The sequence below is a fragment of the Equus quagga genome, chromosome 6 (genome assembly GCF_021613505.1).
Source record: "Equus quagga isolate Etosha38 chromosome 6, UCLA_HA_Equagga_1.0, whole genome shotgun sequence".
Lineage (NCBI taxonomy): Eukaryota > Metazoa > Chordata > Mammalia > Perissodactyla > Equidae > Equus > Equus quagga.
Genome location: NC_060272.1, coordinates 104,846,679 through 104,867,618, shown reverse-complemented (window position 1 = coordinate 104,867,618; position 20,940 = coordinate 104,846,679). Strand labels below are relative to the sequence as shown.

At 42.5% G+C, this 20,940-nt stretch overlaps 1 protein-coding gene across 1 annotated transcript in view; it reads right to left on the bottom strand.

The window, feature by feature from the left end:
- The window catches only part of SMARCA2 (SWI/SNF related, matrix associated, actin dependent regulator of chromatin, subfamily a, member 2), a 164,357-nt gene that overhangs the window by 54,183 nt on the left and 89,234 nt on the right, over positions 1–20,940 (bottom strand). The window contains exons 26-28 of the mRNA XM_046665065.1: positions 15,541–15,768; positions 12,269–12,346; positions 7,215–7,433 (exon numbers count right to left, since the gene is read on the bottom strand). Coding sequence (XP_046521021.1) covers positions 7,215–7,433; positions 12,269–12,346; positions 15,541–15,768 — 525 coding nt within the window. The remainder of the gene's footprint in view (positions 1–7,214; positions 7,434–12,268; positions 12,347–15,540; positions 15,769–20,940) is intronic.

The following is a 20,940-nucleotide window of genomic DNA, read 5'->3' as shown; positions in this document are numbered from 1 at the left end:
TCCAAATCAGGTTTTGCTGATAGAGAAGAGTCTCCTCAATTCCAAAGGCTCTTTGCAATCCCGAGCTAAGCCTGGTGCACAGGGATCCTCAGAACTGCACAAGAAGACACAGTGCAGAGGACTACAGCAGGGCAGGTGTATGTGGGAAGTTGCTCTATGACAGGAAGGCAGGGGAGAGAGCTTCTTCCTTGGAAAGAAAAGGGGTAAAGCGGAAGAGAGGTAAGAGGTCGGGCCTGAGGATATTGCTACCTGTTGTACAATGAAGAATTTGTCTGGTCTTTGTCCTGCGTTCCTGGCATGGTGTTTCTAAAACCCTTGGAATCTCCTGAGGGATGGGAGTATATTTGTTATGCTAATGAAGTGACTCATGCTGGGCCCCTTAGATAGCTTCAGGATGGGGCTGGTCACCAGAAAGACCAAGACGTAATTAGAAGGTTGGGAGGCTGAGCCAGCTAGACGTCCAGAGAGGGATGGAGGGGTGGAGATGGAGTTCAATCACATGGCCAATGATTTAATCAATCATGTCTACATAATGAGACCCTCCAAAAACTCTGGACACTGAAGCTCAGTGGAGCTCCTTGGTTGGTGAATATAATGATGTGGCACCAGGAGAGTGATGCACCTTGATTCCATGAGGAGAGGGCAAGGAAACTCTGTGTCTCCTCCCAGACCTCGGCCTATGCCTCTATTCATTTGCCTGGTCCTCCTGATTTGTATCCTTCCTAACAAAACTCTAATCACAAGTAGCGCTTTCCTGAGATCCATGAGTCACTATAACAAATTATTACATCTGAGGGGGTCATGAGAACCCTTGAATTTATAGCCAGTCAATCAAGACTGTAGGTGGCCTGGGGACCCCCAAAGTGTGGGGGTCCTGACATCTGCAGTAACAGCAGTCTTGTTGGGGACTGAGAGCTTTAACTTGTGGGTTCTGTGCTGACTCTGGGTAGTTAAGTGCCAGAATTGAATTGCAGTACACCCAGTTGGGGTTGAAATGGAATACTCACCTTCCAGGGTCTGAACCTGGTATGTTTGGGGGGTTGGGTGCAGGAAGCAAGAGGAACGAGGCACTAAAAATGCCCAGAGGTAGGTTTACTGTGAAGCTAATGAAGCACAGCTCCAGGACAGTCAATCCATGAGCTCCTTCCAAGGCAGGGTCCCTCACCATGTGTTCACGTGGTCAGATACTTTCACAGAATTTGCAAAAGGAAGACATTTTTGTATTGCTTGTTCTAAAGAGCTCCCTGATCTGCCCAACCATCAGATTCTAGAAGCTTCAGGCTTGACAACACCCTGGTGGTGACTTAGCAATTGTTGAGAAAAAGGGGCTAGGCTATCCTGAATGTTCTAGCACATGGTGAATAAAGTAGCCAAGGATTTGCAGACTCCCAAACAGGGCACAAAAGAGCTGAGAGCACTACGAGACCAGAGAGGCCCGGGGTCCGGAAAGCTGCTGACTGGAGTCTGTGGCCAAGACCTCAGAGACAGGACAGACCAGGGGCCCTGCACTGAGCCCAGCAGAGACCCACAGGATAGTGGGAGAACCAGGGTGCCAGCCCCCAAATGCCATGATGAATCACCAGCTTCCACCTTTATCCAGATGCCATCTTGGGAGCAAAAGGGGACAGGAAGCCACAGGAGAAAAGAGAAACAGCCCATAGGGTACATGAATGTTGAACTAACTATCCCAAAAAGATGATGCTAACTTGAGACTGGCTGACACCAAAGAAATTTGTTTCTTCAATAGAAACAGAGATTTCAAAACAAGTTAAAAAGTCTTTTTTAAATTTAATTTAATTTAATTTTTTTTTTTTTTTAAGATTGGCACCTGGGCTAACAACTGTTGCCAATCTTCTTCTTTTTTTTTTTTCCCCTGCTTTATTTCCCAAACCCCCCTGGTACATAGTTGTATATCTTAGTTGCAGGTCCTTCTAGTTGTGGGATGTGGGACGCCGCCTCAATGTGGCCTGACGAGCGGTGCCATGTCCACGCCCAGGAACTGAACCCTGGGCTGCTGCAGCAGAGTGTGCGAACTTAACCACTCGGCCACGGAGCCAGCCCGTAATTTAATTTTTATTTATTTATATTTTTGAGGAAGATTAGCCCTGAGCTAACTGCTGCCAATCCTCCTCTTTTTGCTGAGGAAGACTGGCCCTAAGCTAACATCCATGCCCATCTTCCTCTACTTTATATGTGGGACGCCTGCCATAGCATGGCATGCCAAGCGGTGCCACGTCTGCACCTGGGATCCCAACCGGTGAACCCTGGGCTGCCAAAACGGAAGGTGCAAACTTAACCCCTGCACCACCGGGCCAGCCCCTAAAAAGTCTTTTTTTCTTTTTTTTAAAGATTTTATTTTTTCCTTTTTCTCCCCAAAGACCCCCCAGTACATAGTTGTGTATTCTTCGTTGTGGGTTCTTCTAGTTGTGGCATGTGGGACGCTGCCTCAGCGTGGTCTGATGAGCAGTGCCATGTCCGCGCCCAGGATTCGAACTAACGAACACTGGGCCGCCTGCAGCGGAGCACGCGAACTTAACCACTCGGCCACGGGGCCAGCCCCTAAAAAGTCTTTTTTTAAAAAAAAACTTAGCTGTGCTTGAAATTGTGATCCGCTTCATTTAAAACATTACGAATAAAGAAAAAGGTTAAAAATCTTCCAACTAAACAGATTGTCTAAAGGACACTGAGGGAATTTTTAGCATACTATGATTATAAAATAAAATCTGTTTGTGATGAAACCGTAAGAAAATTTTCAAAGTAGCCATATCACTTAAATTTAACCTAAGAGTTCTGAGGCAGAGACTGCTAGCTAGTCACCAAAATCTTATTTTCCTGGGCTCACAGCCAGACCACATTTCCCAGTCTCCCTTCTAGCTAGTGTGGCCACGTCTGAGTTCTAGCCAATGGAATGTGAGCAGAAGTGATATGTAACCATTCAGACCTTGCCCATCAGAACTCCACACCCACCACTCCATGCTGTTTTCCCCACTTCCAGCTCATCGGGATGGAGCTGACTAAGCTGGCAAGGGCTCTGCCAACCTGGATCCCTGAATGGCCACATGGAGAACAGCCCCTCCACCACCATGAAACACCCACCTTGCACTTTTACGTGAAAAATAAAATTTTACTCATTTTTTTGGATAGGCCCATGAATAGGGCATGCTTATGTTCATCTGTTACAGTCATGAACATTACCCTGTTATACATCAAGCCAGTGCTATTCCAATTTGGCCATCAGTGGGCATTTACTGTTTACAGACAGAAGTTCTAAGTACTAACAAGATCTGGTTTATCAACCAGTCAGGAAAGCAGGCAGGTCGGCAACTACCAAGAATACTAGAAAACTGGATTTGAGCTGTGACAGAAGAACAGGCAAAGAAATGTGAGAGCTCAGGAGGAAATACAATTAGTATTTATCTGTGAAGGCATCACCGAAGGGATGGCAATTGAGTTGGGCCTTGAAGGATGAGGAAAGTCCAAAAGAAAGAGGAGAGGAGGGGAGGGAAGTTCATTCCAGACTGGACGTGAGACCTCAAACATTTTATCCAGTGGGATGTGATGCTAACGACAGAAAAAACATCGTTTTGTTCCCCCCAGGGAACAGAATCAAGGCCAGTGAGGAGGAGCTCCAGGGAAAGAGGAGTCTGTCCAAAGGGAGGAAGAACTAACAATTGGGGCTGACTGCACGCTGGAGGGGCTACGCAGACAAGAAGGCAGAGTGCTTCCTTGAGGGACGGCCAGCGTCTTGGCATGGGCACCGTGGAGAATGTGATTTAAGCACGAGATTGGTAGCTGCTCCATTCAGCTGCCTTCCAACTCTGGGATTCTATGTATCTTCGATGCCTCTGCCAAGCAGGCTTTGTACAACATTGCCAGGAAAAAGAAGAATTATTTTAGCCTTGTTACAGCATTTCTTAACCAACGGTCCTTGCCAAATTCCCTTTCAAGGCTGTGTTGGCTGGGTTTGCACAACGTGTTCGATCATAAGCCGGTGGAGAACATCTCTGCATATCCAGGCCCATGACAACTCCTTGAATATAATTTTATTATCAAAAACGCTTAACAGGCTGATATTAAACAGGACTGCTGCTGGTGAACAAGAAAACAGATGACAGTAAGCATCTATTCTGAATGCTTAGGCCACGGGGCATTCTGCATTAACGTCACGTCCTGGTTAACAGTAAGTTACCGGCTCATACCAAATATGGACAAACAGTTTTTAAATTACAAAAAGATATATTACAATAAAGCTGTACTGAGAATGGTTTTGTCCTTCTTGGGTGACTTGGTATCTTGCCAGACACCTTAGGGTGAAAATTATAAACATCAATTTCACAGGGTAGTTTTGTAAAACAAACTAGTTTTCCATTTTTAGATGCACATGTTATAGATAAAAGGAAGTCTACTGGATACACTAAAAAGAAAAATGCTTTGCTAACATTACTGGTAAATGAGTAACTTTCCGCTTTTCTCTTATAAGGTTATAATTTCATTTTCACAAACATTTATTGAGTCTCTACCGTATGCGAGGCACTGTGCTACTCATTACTGATATAAACTGAATAAAAAAAGAATAAATGAGGTACAGTACTGTCTCCTTATCCACAGGAGATACCTCCCAAGACCCCCAGTGGATGCCTAAAAGTGGGGACAGTACCAAACCCTATAGATACCAAGTTTTTTTCCTCTATTTACATATTTGAGGTGTAACAGCAAAACTAGCAGATTTCTTTTTCCTTCTTCACAATGTTTTGTTTTTTTAAAAGATTGGCACCTGAGCTAACATCTGTTGCCAATCTCCTTTTTTTTTCTTTTTCTTCTTCTTTTCCCCAAAGCCCCCCGAGTACACAGTTGTATATTCTAGTTGTAGGTCCTTCTGCTTGTGCTGTGTGGGACGCCACCTCAGCATGGCCTGATGAGCAGTGCTAGGTCTGCGCCCAGGATCCGAACCGGTGAAACCCTGGGGCGCCGAAGTGGAGCGTGTGAACTTAACCACTCAGCCACGGGGCCAGCCCCCCTTCCTCACAATTTCATGGATAGCAGATTTTATCTTAGCAACCTCAGCATACGATCTTTATTCTTTCCTTATTAAGTAAAGAACTTTCACTGTTTCACTTAAAGGAAGCACCTGACAGCTTCTCTCTGGCATATCTGAATTGCCAGCATCACTACTTTTGTGCTTTGGGTCTATTATTAAGTAAAACAAGGGTTAGCTGTACACAAGTACTGCGATACCAAGATAACTGAGACGGCTACCAAGTGACTAATGGGCAGGTAGCATATACAGTGTGGAGACGCCAGACAAAGGGATGTGTCACATCCTGGGCTGGATGGAGCGGGAAAGCACGAGATTTCATCATGCTACTCAGAATGGTGTACAATTTAAAACTTATGAATTGTTTATGTCTGGAACTTTCCATTTAATATTTTCGGACCTTGGTTGACTGCGGGAAAGTGAAACCACGGAAAGTAAAACCGCGAATATGGGGGTACCACTGTATTCTAAACTTGAAAACTTCCTAAGAATCATAACGTTATTTTTCTTAAGAGTATTTCCCACTGATTATTAAAAAATTGATAAGTTCAGCTATATTCTTGCCCAATAAACAAGGTTATTTTGCTTGTAATAGCTGGAGATTATACATATATAAAGACTGACTTTAAAATATTGGCCTAGATTGTTGTCTCATTTCTTGTAATAATATTCCACATACTTAATTTATTGCTTAAATAAAAGAGAAAGGAATAGAATTTTCCTGAGCTCAGAAATGATGATTAAACAAACACGAAACTCTTCACATTCTAGAATGAATCTTAATTACACAGCCACAACCTCACAATAGTGAAACAAAAGAAATCCACAAAACTGTATCCTGAGGCCACTGGAATCTTTGGATGTGACCGGAAAAGAATCACACAAAAGTTACATTCCATAGGTCAGTGTTCAGCCGTAAATATGAGCAATGCTTTCTTAGTCTCTTTCTTCTCAGAATACAACAGACTTTAATCTTTTTGAAATTCAGGTCTTGTCTCTCTTATCATACAGCATCCTAAGTAAATCACATCTCAACTGCTGCCAACACCTGTCTGCTTTCGATGTCCAACCTCAAGTGGGGATAGTAACGTTATTTTTTTAAGAGTATTTCCGCCCACCTACCTACCCACAACCTGAGTCCTAAAATCCGTGGGTCACAAAGCTTGGGAACTGCATTCCCTTTAGAAAACAACAGCTTCTATTTTGTTTGGTTTTCACTCAACTGCGCTTACTATTTCCAGTGCGCATTTCCTGGCCCTGCCCGGAACGCACATCCCAGAGTATCTAGATACTAAGTCTGCTCCCAGTAACGGAAAGTCAGGCTCAACCTGCCAATGGAAGATTCATGCTGGCTTCGCCATTCCCACGTGTGGCTCCTGGGCGTGTTTTGATATTTCTCTGCTCCCCGGGAACATTCTGAGATTTCATTCCCCAGTCAAAATGAGAAATCAACATTTTCCAAAGGTGGGAGAAAACCTCAAATCGTAGAATAATATTTCCACGCATCAGCGACCTGCATCCCAGGTCCCAGTCTGTGTCTGCAATGGACAAATCAGATCAAGCCAAAACTGGGCTCACCAATGCATCAGCACTCACTGATTCTTATTTCTAGGCAGCTGTGTGATCCTGCCTAGTCACTTAACCTCTCTGGGCCACAGCTGCTTTGTCTGCAAAACCAAGAGAGTACCAAGACACCTTCCAGCTCTAATGTTCTTTGGGTCTAGGAAATAACAACGCAGTTAGAAAATGCCACTGTCCCTGAACTCTCTCTGCAGGCCTTGGAAAAGTACAACTGATTAAAGATCATGAAATAAGGGGGAACAATCAAAAAGATCTCTAAGGTCCCCTTCCACATTTTGATTCTAACTCCAAGAGAGTGAGGCATGACCAGGCAATTGGTCATAAAACATTAGTGGGTCTCATAGCTCTAATAATCCTGTGCTTGCAATGGCCAGCTCTGCTCTAGCAAAAAGTTCTTCCTTATACGACAAAGGACTTCCTTCACTGAAACGTAGAATGACTCCACTGCAACAGCAATAATCGTATCCACGTTCAAGAGGCCCCTCTCCTTTTATTGGCAGCTTGTCCCCGTCAAAGAATGCCAGCTCTTGACCCGTGATTTCTCCAAGCCAACAAGAACACTCCACATAGCAAGGACGGTTAAGAAAGCCACACCTACCCTCAGCCACTGCTTCTCTGTGAGGGCATCGCTGTAGTCCACATCCCGGCGCTGGCGAGACCCCCTACCAAATATTTTCTCCTCCTCCTCTTCACACGTCAGCCGTTCTACTTCGGCGTCATCTTTAATAATCCAGGAGGGCAGCTCATCTTCCTCCATTAAACGAGGCTTCCGCTTCGGGTTGCGCGCATCCTCCCTCCGCCGGTCCATGTCCATACGCTGGAGAGATTAACACAAGTTTCACCAAGGGGCAGGGGAATCTGTCCAGTACAGACTTTACAGCACATCAGATGTTCCCAAGGCGCCTCCTATGGCGACAGGGTCCCTTCAGCCTCTCCCGTGGAGCCTGTCTATCCTGACACGTTCTAGCCCAACCCTAAAGCACCGCGTCCCGGCAAGGAGTCCGCAAGGGAAGATCCCTTCCCTTCCTCTGCACGCACCGTGGCAATTTATTTGTGCATTAAAAAAAATACTCTTTAAAAGTTTCTTTTCTCAGTCTATGTGGGTGCAAAACTACCCGCTGGGTAATGGTGAGAAAATGGAAATTGGGGATGTGTTTTAAAAATATGGGCCATGGCGATACTATTCCTTGCTTCCCTGGCATATAGAGTCTTCAAGCATATGAAAGAGAAAATTCACTAAGAAAATTTCCTTTGACTCAATAGGGCTCGTGCTTTTAATTAAACAACCAGGGGGAAAAAATCCACGGCCCAAGTGTCAGCACCGAAGAGCTACCCGTGGTCAGACACAGACAGGTGGGCAGGTAAAGGGTTTGATTATTCAGTTGGCCGGGAATGTATTGAATTTTCAGTGCACCACAGGCTCTGTGAGAGGGACGCCCCTCCATGCTTTAGCTTTTAAAAAGTTTAGCTCTTATGAAAGTGTTATTCCACAGAGAGACAGACCTCAGCGTCATCTCATCTCAGCTGATGGAGTTCTAAGTGGAATGGTTCCCTTTCCTATCGTCTCATAGCCTTCAAAATGCCTATTTCCCCACCTCCTCCTTTCTTTCTTAAAATCTACTTCACTTGTAATTAAACTAAGAGCCACATTTTTGGCTTTAACTTATAACTAAACAATCTGATAGCTAAAAAAAAAATAAAACCTCCACTGAATTGCTATATACATCAGTTATATATATAACACTAGCTAGATGTACCATTTCTACAATCAAATAGACGATTACCCATTACCTTATTTACCTTTCCCTCTTTCTTCCTTCCATTCTACTGTACTGAAACAGGGATTCAATGTATGTAATTTTTTCTTAAGAGCTAAAACTGGTAACAATGACAATTCTATTCAAATCAAATTGACCTCTAGAACCTATTTAAAAATTAAAACTCCAAGTCCCTTAAACTATGCTTAAACATTTTTGGAAATTATTATATTCCCAAGATAGGACGGGCTTGGCGCATGGTGGAGCCCCATTGGCAGATAAATATGGCCAGCATGCTCTGTCAGGTGCCATAGTTAACCGGAGCCGCTGTTCTGAATCTCGCCTTCTGATGCTCTGGCATCTGAAAAGGGATCCACTTAACCTTTGTAATTAGCACACAGACACTGCCTTGTTGACAGGCAATCTGAAGAGGAGCTTCTCAAGGCAACTTCCTAATAATTAGAAGATAAAAGACATTTCTGTTAATGTGCTACGCTGAGATGACAAAATGTTGCCACTTCAATATTTGGTTATACTATGACTGTTACCTATACCAAGACCTGTAAAATGACTGCGACCATGCATTTGTCTCCCATTGAGAAAATAAATCTTTACTGACATAAAAGCAAATAAATTGCACTTGCATTTTTTTCTTTTAGGAAGGGTAGATGCAACTTTTAATAAGATAAGCTTAAAGTTCTGACAGTTGCATCTCTTCCCAGACATTCCCTACCTGCAGAATACCAGTATAAAATCTGAAGTTGATGTTCAAGCAAGAAAAGTCTAATTTATTAATTAGTTACTACATAAATATGTTTGCCTTGAGACCCAATAATAAACCTTACACTAATAAATATAATTAGTTTTAAAAGTACTTCTTGCCTTTGTAGGGAGCACAGCATCTGCAAGCTTAAGGCTTGTATGTTAGCAAAATATTTCAGATGCGTTATCTTGAGCTGTCAAAGATCTTTTTAGAAAATTCATAGGTAATCAGTGTGAGAGACAACTGTTTCTGAAGTCACATTTTTAGAAGGAGAAAGCAAGGAAAAGGTTTAAAACAAAGTTTTATTTTAAAGAGACTACATACTTAATGGGTTAACTACAGTGTCTGATATAAAACCAAATAAGTTTGTATTAACTTTATAGAGAGAATTAACTTTTTTTATAATAAGAAAGAGTTTAAATATTTGATATCCAAAGACTTATTGTAGCTCACATTCCATTCTTGTTTCTCACTAAACGTTTTAATCTTTAATCTCAGTAGCTTGGAAGGATTCAAATTTGATTTCCTGCCCCCTGGTGGAGGTGCTAATGGACAGTGAATTGGCCAAAGGCGGCCAGCCCATTAGACTTAAAAACCCAAACCTGATCAAACCAAAACAAAAATCTGTATTATCCAAAAACGAGAGGTCAACCTTTAAGAATCAAGTAGAACAGTCACAAAATCAAAGTGCCCTAACCAGCTTCGCCTATTCCAAGCCTTTTCTTTGCATGATAGAATATTGCCAAATTAAAAGAAGGCTGTGCCTTGACCAGACATACAAATTTTTCTCTGAGGCTTTCAATTTTAACAAATATCCAGCCCAAAAGTAAGAAAGGAGGGGCTGCCCTAGTGGCACAGTGGTTAAGTTCGTGCACACCGGTTCAGGTCCTGGGCGTGGACCACTTATTAAGGCATGCTGTGGCAGGCGTCCCACATATAAAATAGAGGAAAATGGACACAGATGTTAGCTCAGGGCCAATCTTCCTCAGCAAAAAGAGGAGGATTGGCGGCAGATGTTAGCTCAAGGCTAATCTTCCTCGGAAAAAAAAAGTAAGAAAGGAGAATTACTCCTTTTCTCTCATTTCAGGGAGGCTGATAGAAATCTCCATCTCTGGGCCTTATATAATTTCTATAATGGCAGGCAGCTTATCCTTTCCAGGGTCTCAAGAGGATGTGAGGCGAGAGCAGTGCTGAATTCCTGCCAGTGAGTGATGAGCCAGGGAAGCTAAGGGCCTCTGCCTCCAGGTTCAGTGTTCTCCAGTAATCTACATTTTAAGAAACTCCTCAAGGAGAGGAAAGATGTCTGTTTCCTATGTGTATCTCTAATCTCCCTCAATAGAGACTAAATGGTGACTGACAGTATGAGTTTAGAATTGAGGTTTTATGACATCCTATGTTGACCATGCTGTTAAAATCTCTTTTCTGCCATTTCTCTACAAAACGGCTTTACTTGGGCAGGGCGGTTCATTTGAGGTGCTGGGGGAAGAGTGCACATCCTAGGTTAGGAGGTATTCCCATGGCAGCCTAAAGGTTTCCTGGGAAAGAACTAAATGTCTTTTATCTTGAATCATTATGTGTGAACACAATCACTGTTCCCTAGACAAAAATCACAAACTCACAAAAATAACATAAGCCTCCACACAGCTGGAGCTCCATTCTCAGATTGTCTAGGCTAAAAGGGAGGAGATTGCAAACCCTGTGGGTCATAGTTGGCCCACAGTTATGTTTTGTTTGGCCTGCAGTATTATAAAATAATAAAAAATTGAATTTAGTCACAAACATTTCAAAATCCAGAGATTTCATATAAAAACTTAGGTCTCCAGCTTCTCTTGAAAATTTGGAATTTCTGGCTCCACGGGGCTCACATTCCTACCTTGCAGCTCTGTCCTCCTTAGACAAAGCAGCTTCAGGTCACCACCACCCACCCACCCCTGTCCACTTGCTGCACTCACGCAAATGACTTGTCTGAGACCCGGGGACATTCAAATTTGGGACCTCTGCTTTGGGGGTCCTGCAGCATTCAACTGCCAAAGTGACTGTCTACATTTCTTCACTCACTCCACAATGAGGCTAAATCTTATAAAGATCATAATGACTGAAGGTACCATGGGAGCTCGCAACCTTCTACATCCTGATCCATACTGACACCATCATAAGGCCTGCAATTTTGCAAAGGCCACCATTCACTCAATAATATTTATTAAGCAACTACTATATGCGAGAAACTGTTCTGAGCATTGCAGATACAGAAGTCAATAAAATAGCTATGGCAAATGCCTTAGGAATGCAGTAAAATATTACTTCTGAGAGCATCCCTCACTAGCAAGGGGCTTGCTCCTTGTACATACTGGCCTTGTGGCAGGCCACAAACATACCTCAAATTCAGGTTTCAGCAAAATTACAGGTGACTATGTTAGCATGGAATGTCAAGGTTGAAACCATGGACGTTAAATCCTCAAAGGTCAGGGTTCTTTTTTATCTACTTTGTACCAGCAAAATCCAACCAATTTCGATGTTTAAATGAAGGCTACACTTTGATGCAGGTCTGGAAGGTTCCTATTAGCTTAAGCAGGCTCTCTTCACCAATAAGAAGAGGCACGACTGCTGTTTCAGTTGCTGTCCACCCCCACCACAGGGAGCATATTTGTTTCGATCCAGTAAGGAGACAGCTAGGGCATAGTTGTAAACTCTGCCTACAGGATTAGCACAGGTTTCCTGAATGATGCTGGCCTGGGAACAGAAATGAGCTGGGAGTGGGGTGGGGGGTGGTCTCTGATAAGCCATACACCACAGGGCCTGTCCAGAGGGTGCAGCTGCTACTCAGCCCTGGCCAGCTGTTTCCATCTAGAGATGTGGGCCTGATACTGCCCGCTCTCATTTTTCAGGAGAAGCCAGAAATCGGGATTCTTTTCATGTTGGCAACAAATTCGAAATTTTAAAATACACTGCGTGGGCCAAACAAAATATGTCTGCAGGCTAAATCCAGCCAGTTTGCAGCCTCTGGACTGAAGGAAAGGCAAAAGCTTGACAAATGACAGTCTGCCCGGGCATGCAGGCCCCAGACATCTTGTGTTAACAGAGAAAGGGGCAGAGGAGTAAGGCATTTGTTTCTGTGATTTTCTGGAATATTACCATAAAAAGATCAAATTCTTCTTCTCGTCGAGCAATCATTTGGTTCAGAGTCTCGTCGTCTGGTACTTCGTCTTCCTCCTGGGTTTAAGAACAGAATGATTTAATAGGCTGAACGAGAGAGGTCGGACAACCGGGGTGAGGTACACACAAGGAAGGTGGATCTGTCCTCCAGACCACAGGGATCCCGTTTCTCCAGCCAGCAAGAAGAGAGGGTCACCGGGTATAGTACTTGCCATTATTATTTTGCAAGCTATTCAGATCACCTTCCCAGAGCGAAATGTGTTTAGGGAGGAAATGTGCCCTCTAAAAAATACTGGTTCTCTTGGGTGTGTACCTTGATTCTGTTACTTTTAAAACAAATTACTTAATATCTCCCCGCCTCAATGACCTCATCTGTAAAATGGGTGTGACATTTACTTCACAGAGAAGATGTAAGATTTAAATAAGGAAATCCATATGAAAAAGTGCCTAACATTAATTCTTTTAATTCTATTAAACTTATCCCAAATAGAAATCCTTATTTTCAAAGCCTTACCAAAAAAATGAGTATGTGAAACTTTGTGACTAGGCACAGAGCAAGACCACAAAAATCATATATATATGTCAAATATATAGCCTTAAGATATGTCTAATCAACGTATTTCAGTGGTCACTATTATACTAATGGTTAGAGCTGTGGATGTGACAACTCAAAAGGTATCAATCACAAAGTCCCCACAAAACTATACTTAATTAAAATAATTTAAATGAAGTCGAGAAAACAATTACATAAGGGCTAATATTTTCATTTTATATTATGTTAGACCAAGGCACATTATCTCTCTGCAAATTCCTCAGAAACCAACAGTTCTCAAGTTTTGAAGAAATGTTATGCTATGACTTTCACATTTTAAAAAAAATGATTCTAAAAGCTGGGCGTATACTATTGGACTTACGTTCCCAAACGATTTTTATCATATGTTAAAAATCAGATGGGGAATTTCAGTGTATCACCAGAGGGAAGAGACAGGAGAACCCGGAAATCATATATCCAATTTCCTAAATCAACCGTTCAAAACAAGGCAGCTTGTTCTAGACAGAGTATGAGCGTAGTACTAGCGGCTGAAATGAAATGACTCTGTCAATTCAATATAATAGTGACTTGTGAAAAACCTTCTATTCTAGTTCATTTCTAGATTGATTAAAGTAAATTTGTCTAAATATTACATTTCATCTGACAAAGACACACACTAGCTGGCAGTGGGGCTGAGACGCCACAGTACACAGCACGTGGTTCACGTATGCTCTGGTGAACAGATGTCCTGCTTTGCCCACCCTCTTCCTAGAACCACATGTTATCCTCTCAGCGCCTACCCAGCGGGGGGGCTGGGCTTTCCTCACACTCAAGATGAAAAGATTCTCTTGTCAACTGGTAAGAAGCATGCCCACAGTGGCCTGACCTTCACAGAGAAGGAAATGGCTGGGAAGTGTGCAATAAATCTTCCTGGGTTCTTTGTGCTCTAGAAATTCATCGCCCGTCAACCGCGGAGATGGTAGCCTATGCTGCCTTGGATGTTTAGGACCAGAGCTCTTGACTGAAGTCTATCAGTGTCCTCAAACCTCTTCACATCAGAACACAGGCCGCCTGGAAAATGGTAACATTCGTTTGATACACTGACAGCCTGAATGGGGTGTGGAGCCCCAGCAAGGCAGCTAGAAGCAACTGGCATGGGACTCCACTCCAGGCCCCACCTGGCGGCCCGTGGGGCTGGGCGAGAGCAACATCTCCCAGCAGAGAGGCTGGAAAGCTCCAGGCTACCCTGCATCCCATCTAAATCAGGCCAGATGCTATTTTCACAAGGCCTACACAAAAAAATTAAGCAAAAATATAATGCAAACTACTGGCTGAGTATCAGCTTTGCCCACACCTGCTTTGACAGTATCTCTCACTCACTCAATTATTTTCTTTTGAACTTTCCAAGTGTGTAAACAACAAAATCACCTGACAATCTGATTCTAAATTTGTATCAAATATTCAATTTCAAGAATCAAGTCTGTATCACATATTCAATTTCAAGAATCAGAAGTGGTGAATTATTTGAGATCAAAGTTTTAAAAATATATGGGAATGTAGGAATGTACGTGTATACGTATTTTTCATTTTAGGGAAATCTAATAGGTAACTAGTCAAATATATAAGATCAGCAAGTTGGGAGGCACAATAGAAAAGTGCTCTTTAATTTGCAAAAAGGTTCATTTCCGGATTCCTTTAAATATCAAGGTCTACTTCACATTTAGACTCATTTCAGAAAAAAAGTACATGAGACTTTTTTAAAAGAACTTGGTTTATAATTTATAGAAGATTTCACAAACATATCCTACTTAAGGCAAAATCAAACTATATTTAATATATGCAATGAAAACAGTATTCCATATGAATGCGTAAGGTAAACCCACTCTTCAATTTACAAATCTGGGCACACCAAGCCAAATTTGTCTATCCCAGGCCAATTTAATGCTAAGCATTGGCTCTCGTATTTTGTACAGTTTTCTAGATTACATAAGAATTATGTCTTTAAATCTATTTCAAATCCATTTGGGGATGAAAATTTCCTACAGAATTACTAAGATTGGCAATCTAAAAAAATACAAGCAACTACCCAAAGATCCTCTAAGGGAAACAGAATCACCGCATTCTTTGGACAGTCTTGGCAAGTGAAGAGAGATTTGTTTTAGCCAGTAATTTTCTCCGCCTTTGGTGAGCTCTTACAGAAAAATTTGAAGTAGAGGTTAAGGTCAGTCTTTCCAAGTACAACTCAATGGCTGTGATGTCTTGTCCAACAAATGTACTGAAGGGCTGTGAGCCCTGCTCACAAGGCAAAGAGGCAGAGGGCTCTGGAGGATGGCAGAGAGAAAAGCCAAGGAGGGACCCCTGCAGCTTTGTCTTGCATCTAGGTGATTTTGTCCCTGCTAGTGGCCTCTCTGCAGTTCTGCATTTGCCCTACAGAAGGCAGCATTTACAGTACCTACGACCAAGCTGCTGGTCGCATTTCCCCGGACAAAGGAGGGAAGCATCCCCTGGCCAAGCCTGCAGGTCCCTCTAGCAACTGCTTTTAAGACACTCATTTGGAAAGCTTTCAGAGGCTTTCTGTACTTGGGATGGAAGATAGCCGCTAACTTACTCATTTTAATTAATGCCAGCCCAGGAAATTCTTCAAAGAACAAAGAGGTGATTCTTAATCCTTCTGAGACAAAAGGTCACTGTTTGATTTCATAAACTTGGCTTGCTATACCTCATTTTCCTCCTCATGCTCCAAGATGGCCTGCAGGAATGCCCTCCGCTCGTGGCTTGAAGACTTTTGATCAAACATGCCTGCCTGGATCACTTTCTGATCCACATTCAGCTTGTACTTTGCGGCTGCGAGGATCTTTTCCTCCACGCTGTTCACGGTGCAGAGTCTCAGCACCCGGACCTCGTTCTGCTGGCCGATGCGGTGAGCTCGGTCTTGTGCTTGCAGATCCTGTGTGAGAGAACAGTGTGCTATGAGGGCCGATGTGCCTGGAATAGCCCAGCAAACAAGTTTCCTCCCCAAGAGGGAAATACGGGAGGGTTATTTATCCACCTTTACTGATGCAAGATTTTGCTTTTTTTTTTTTTTGAGGAAGATTAGCCCTGAGCTAACATCTGCTGCCAATCCTCCTCTTTTTGTTGAGGAAGACTGGCCCTGAGCTAACATCTGTGCCCATCTTCCTCTACTTTATATATGGGACCCCTGCCACAGCATGGCTTGATAAGCAAGCAGTGCATAGGTCCACACCAGGGATCCGAACCTGGGAATCTCTGGCTGCTGAAGCAGAACGTGCAAACTTAACCACTGTGCCACTGGGCCGGCCCCAAGATTTTGCTTACATTCTTAACATAGACAAGCTACCTTCATTGGAAAAATTCAAGGTCATCCCTAGATGTGGGAACCTGGGTTCAAATTAACCAAGGCAAGCGAAATACATCTCAGGTTTTGAAATCCAGGTCTCAATTTCATCTGTCCCTAGGTTCACTATTAGAATTAGTCTCTAAATTAAAAAAATTAAAAAAAAATAAATTTGATGTCATAATTATGACTTCAATATTACCTACAACTAATCTTAAGTTGCAGGAAACACCACCTTCCCTTTGGTGTAAGGTGTTAAAGATGATTTTTAAGATATCACTGAATTATACATACATTATACATCTATATGTTGTACATACAGTGATTGCTCATGCAGTGAATTTCCTGGGATTTCATTCCATCAAAGATTCAATCTTTAGTTTGGAGAATGAAAAGATTGCTAGTGGAGTAGTAAACTGGTCAATTTTTGGGGATAGGAATTTGGCACTATGTATCAAAAGTATTAAAATTGGGTATGGCCCGTGATTCAGAAATTTCACTTCTGGAAATTTATCCTAAGGAAATTATGGATATGCACAAAGACTGACAAATAAAGATGCACCTCTTGGCATTATATATTATTTATAATCATTTTTTAAAAAGTAGAATTAAGTAAATATTCAACAATAAACAGATTGGTTAAATAAATTCCAGTTTTCTATTGTAGGTATGTACCAACACAGTATCATAAAAATTATGTTGTAGAAGAGTTAATGACACAAAGCAATAACAAGTGAAAACTACAAGTTATATATGAGTATGTATATTATGATCTTATATGTACCTATCTACACCAAGAAAAGGCCGGAAGGACAGATACCAACAAGCCAATAATGTTTATATCTCTAGATCATAAGGTTATCGGTGTTATTAAATTTTCCTCATTTTACTTTTACGTGATTTAACAATTTTTTTCCCACTTTAAACATATATTACTCTTGTAATAAGAAAAAAGTTGTAATGAACTCTTTAAATAAAAACCTTCATAAACCTATGAAGCACAGTTGCCTAATTTTAAGGCTACACAATAAAAACTTCTTGGTTTGTCACTTTCATACACTCTGGTCCAGGTGATGGTCTCTGGCCCAATGCTAATTAGTTGTTTCCATGTCCCCCCCATTAGACCCATATACATTTTTAGGGCAAGGTTCTGTTCCCTGTATCCTGCATCTATAGCACCCTACTTTGCACAGAGCTGATGCTCCACAGCTGTAAGCCCATCCTCTTGACCAGCTGAGTTTCCTGGTCACCCACGTAGCACAAGGAGACAACAGGCCAACAAGTCTGCCCTCAGGAGGTCTATCTTTGCATCAGGGACCATTACAATTACATGACTAATTAGGCAAAAGTTTTTCCTCAGAAGATATTGGAATAAGTTAATATAAATATCAGGGAGCTAATCCATGAACACAGCTGGGACTCATCCAAATTAGATTATTTTCCAAAGAGGAGAGAGAGACGTAGATAATTAAACTCCAAAGAAGGAAAAACCCCTAAATGTCATTTTCAAGCCCTTAGTTCAATCCTCTCTCTCCACACGGCTTCACCAGAACGGCTAGGCAGCAGCCAAGATGGTAAGTTCTGTGTCATCAACCTCTTGATTATCTCCTAGAACAGAGGTCTGCACACCGTTTCCATAACGGGCCCAAGAGTAAATATTCTGGGCTGTCTGGGCCCAGAGTAAACACTGAGCAGCTGTTCTCCATCAAAGGCTGATATTGCTTTTTTTTTATTTTTCAATTTTACACTTTATACTTAAAACTGTGAAAACCATTCTTCGCTTGCAGGTCGGACAAACACAGGTGGAGGGCCAGGCTCAGCCTGTGGGCCATAGTGTGCTGACTCCTGTCGTAGAAGATGCTGATAAATCACAAACATGCTAGGACACAGAGGGCAGCAGAAAGGGCCAGTGAGGAAGCAGAGGGCAGGGGTCATCTACAAACAGCGCAATAAGGTCCTGGATCCACCAGAGCCTGTTGCAATTAGTTTTTTTATTTGTTTTTCTGGCAGTGGTGGTATTTTTTTGCGTGTTTTAGGACCATCTATCTATTTGGAAAGCAGCAAAAATTAATATTTCTAGGCTGACGAAGTTTATGCAATGTGAGCCTGGAAACCCAGAAGCCAAAATGGGGGGTGGGATTTGTGACAAAGAAATAAGCGCTGCAATTATTGAACGGATGATTCAATATTTCTGAGGTCTTAGTGGCCTGAAACTTCATCACACTGATGCAGGTGTGATTATATCTGAAGACAAGAACACATCCTGAGAAGAGGCCCTCCGAGGTAGCTGTGTGGTTGATGATTCTGTCGCAGCCAGCCTTGGTGGGCTAGTGGTTAAGATTCGGTGCTCTCACCAGGTTTGTTTCCAGTCAGGGAACCACACCACCATCTGTCACTTGTCACACTGTGGTGGCTGCTTGTTGCTGTGATGCTGAAAGCTATGCCACTGGTATTGCAAATACCATCAGGCTCACCCAGGGTGGACAGGTTTCCCCAGAGCTTCCAGACTAAGACAGACTAGGAAGAAGAACCTGGCCACCCACTTCTGAAAAAACTGGTCATGAAAACCCTTATGAATAGCAGTGGAGCATTGTCTGATACAGCACCGGAAGATGTGAGGATGGCGCAAAAAGTCTGGGCAGGGTTCCGCTCTGCTCTACACAGGGTTGTTAGAAGTCAGAATTGACTCGACAGCACAAACAACAAATTCTGTAATAACACCACAGCTCCAGCTCCATGGCTTAAAAATAAAAGTACCAACCCATGGTTTCTAATCAACAGTTGGAATGAGAGTCGTGGTAATGGATTTTATTGCTAATTCCACATTCATCTGTTCTATCTTTGCCTCTAGCTCTAAGGGCCTCCAGTTAGCAACTTTAAGGCTTCTATCTTCAATCTGTCAACGTATGTCAAATAAAAACTCCCTATTTCATCACTATGCCTTAATTTTGATTCCAAGTGATAAAGAATAATTATAGAAAAAAAAGTTTTTCAATGCATGCTGAAGCCAACGTGGTAAAAAGAGTTCCACAACTTTCATTTTGCGGCTATGTGACATTTATGCGGGGGTCCAGGGTAAAAAGAGCCCAAAGCCAGGATACAAACCCAAGCCCAGACAGAGATGGGTTTGAATCCTGGCTGTGCTCCCGGACAAGTCATTATCGATGGGTTTCCTTACGTGTGAAATATTTTGAGAATTACCTGAAACAAGGTATGCAAAGTGACTCAAAGCATCTGGTAGAGTTGTTGCTTAGTAAAAATTCTCTCACCTTTTAAATGAAAAATCAGTACTCATCTATATCACTCTAAGATCACTGACTTCCCAAAATGAAAAAAGAGTTTGCTCAAACTAATGTCATGTTTAAGTGACAGATATGAAAAACCTGGTCAGCCTTACTGACCAAATCAGGCGGACGTGAATCCACTTATGGCAGATATAAATACTTGCAGAAACATATGGCCCAGTGTGAGAAATGTGTGATAAATTAGACCAGAGGAAATTTGGAGTCCTGTGTTTTGTTGCCTATGTTTTAGTTCACATGCAGTTAAAAGTGAACTATTTAGCGCTCATGTAGTTTATTGTGATTCTGGATTTCTACCTTTAGCTACTGGTCATAAAAGTTTGTGTGTGTGTGAGTGTGTGAAAGAGAGTGTGTGTGTGTGTGAAAGAGAGAGAGAGAGGCATGTATCCAGCCATCCTTTCTCACAGTAAGTTAGCATTTCCAGAAACACTGTTTCCTTTGGCTCTCAGAATTAGCACTGTGCCAGTGAAGGTGGACAACTGGGACGCCATAGAAATGTTTACCTCAGAAGATGAAATCTAGTGAACTCTCCGTTCACTTACGACAGGTCCTTTTTTCTCAATGAACATTAAGGCAGGAGCAATAGGGTAACCTAAACATCTAACCACACTGAGCACCAGGGGAGGAGAGGAGTCACGTATTCCTCCCCTAGACACCCAGCCTAGCTCAGTGCCCGTGACATCACAGCCACTCAGTAAATGTTTGTGGAACAGACACTGAATTCACAACGGTCAAAAGAAAAACTGCAGACGTCGCACATCAATATGAGTTCTACTTGTGCTTTGGAATGCAATGTGGGATATAAAAATATGTAAAACACATAAAAATATCTCCTGAAGACTTGGAACTAAGATACTTTGTGCTGGTGGCTCCCGACCCTTTTCAGGGTGAGAAAATTTCAATTGTAACTCTATTTTAAGGTATTCACCTAGAGAGAACGGCTGGTGGGCACATGCAGCGGTCCAGCGCTGGCGGCCACCCAAAGGTCTGAACCTTTGTCAGAACCACTGGTTTATTCTTTAAATCGGTGCTCCTCAGCAGGGTGAGGAAACCTATGTCAGAACCTTCTGGGAGCTTACAAACATAAAGAGAAGTCTATATGCTTCTCTTTCTATATAGGCAGGAAGCACCCACAATATTGAGGCAGCAGGCATGGATGTTTTTTAAAGCTCCCCCACAATTCTAATACACCCCTGAACCCCACTTCCTGCCGAAAACAACCGCTGTAAGCCTTTCCGCCCCTTCTTCACAACAACCTCTGAGACAGTACACTCTGCGTATTCTTAGTCGAGGAAACCAAGGCACAGCCAGGAGCCCAGGTTAAGCGGATGTGGAATTCGTAATCCTATGTGAGAGCTAAAGTTTTCCTTTTTACTATTTGAATTCACATTTGTCCCAATATTAATCAAATATCGATTCATATTTGATGAATATCATTCCACCCAATATCTTACAGGCAGGC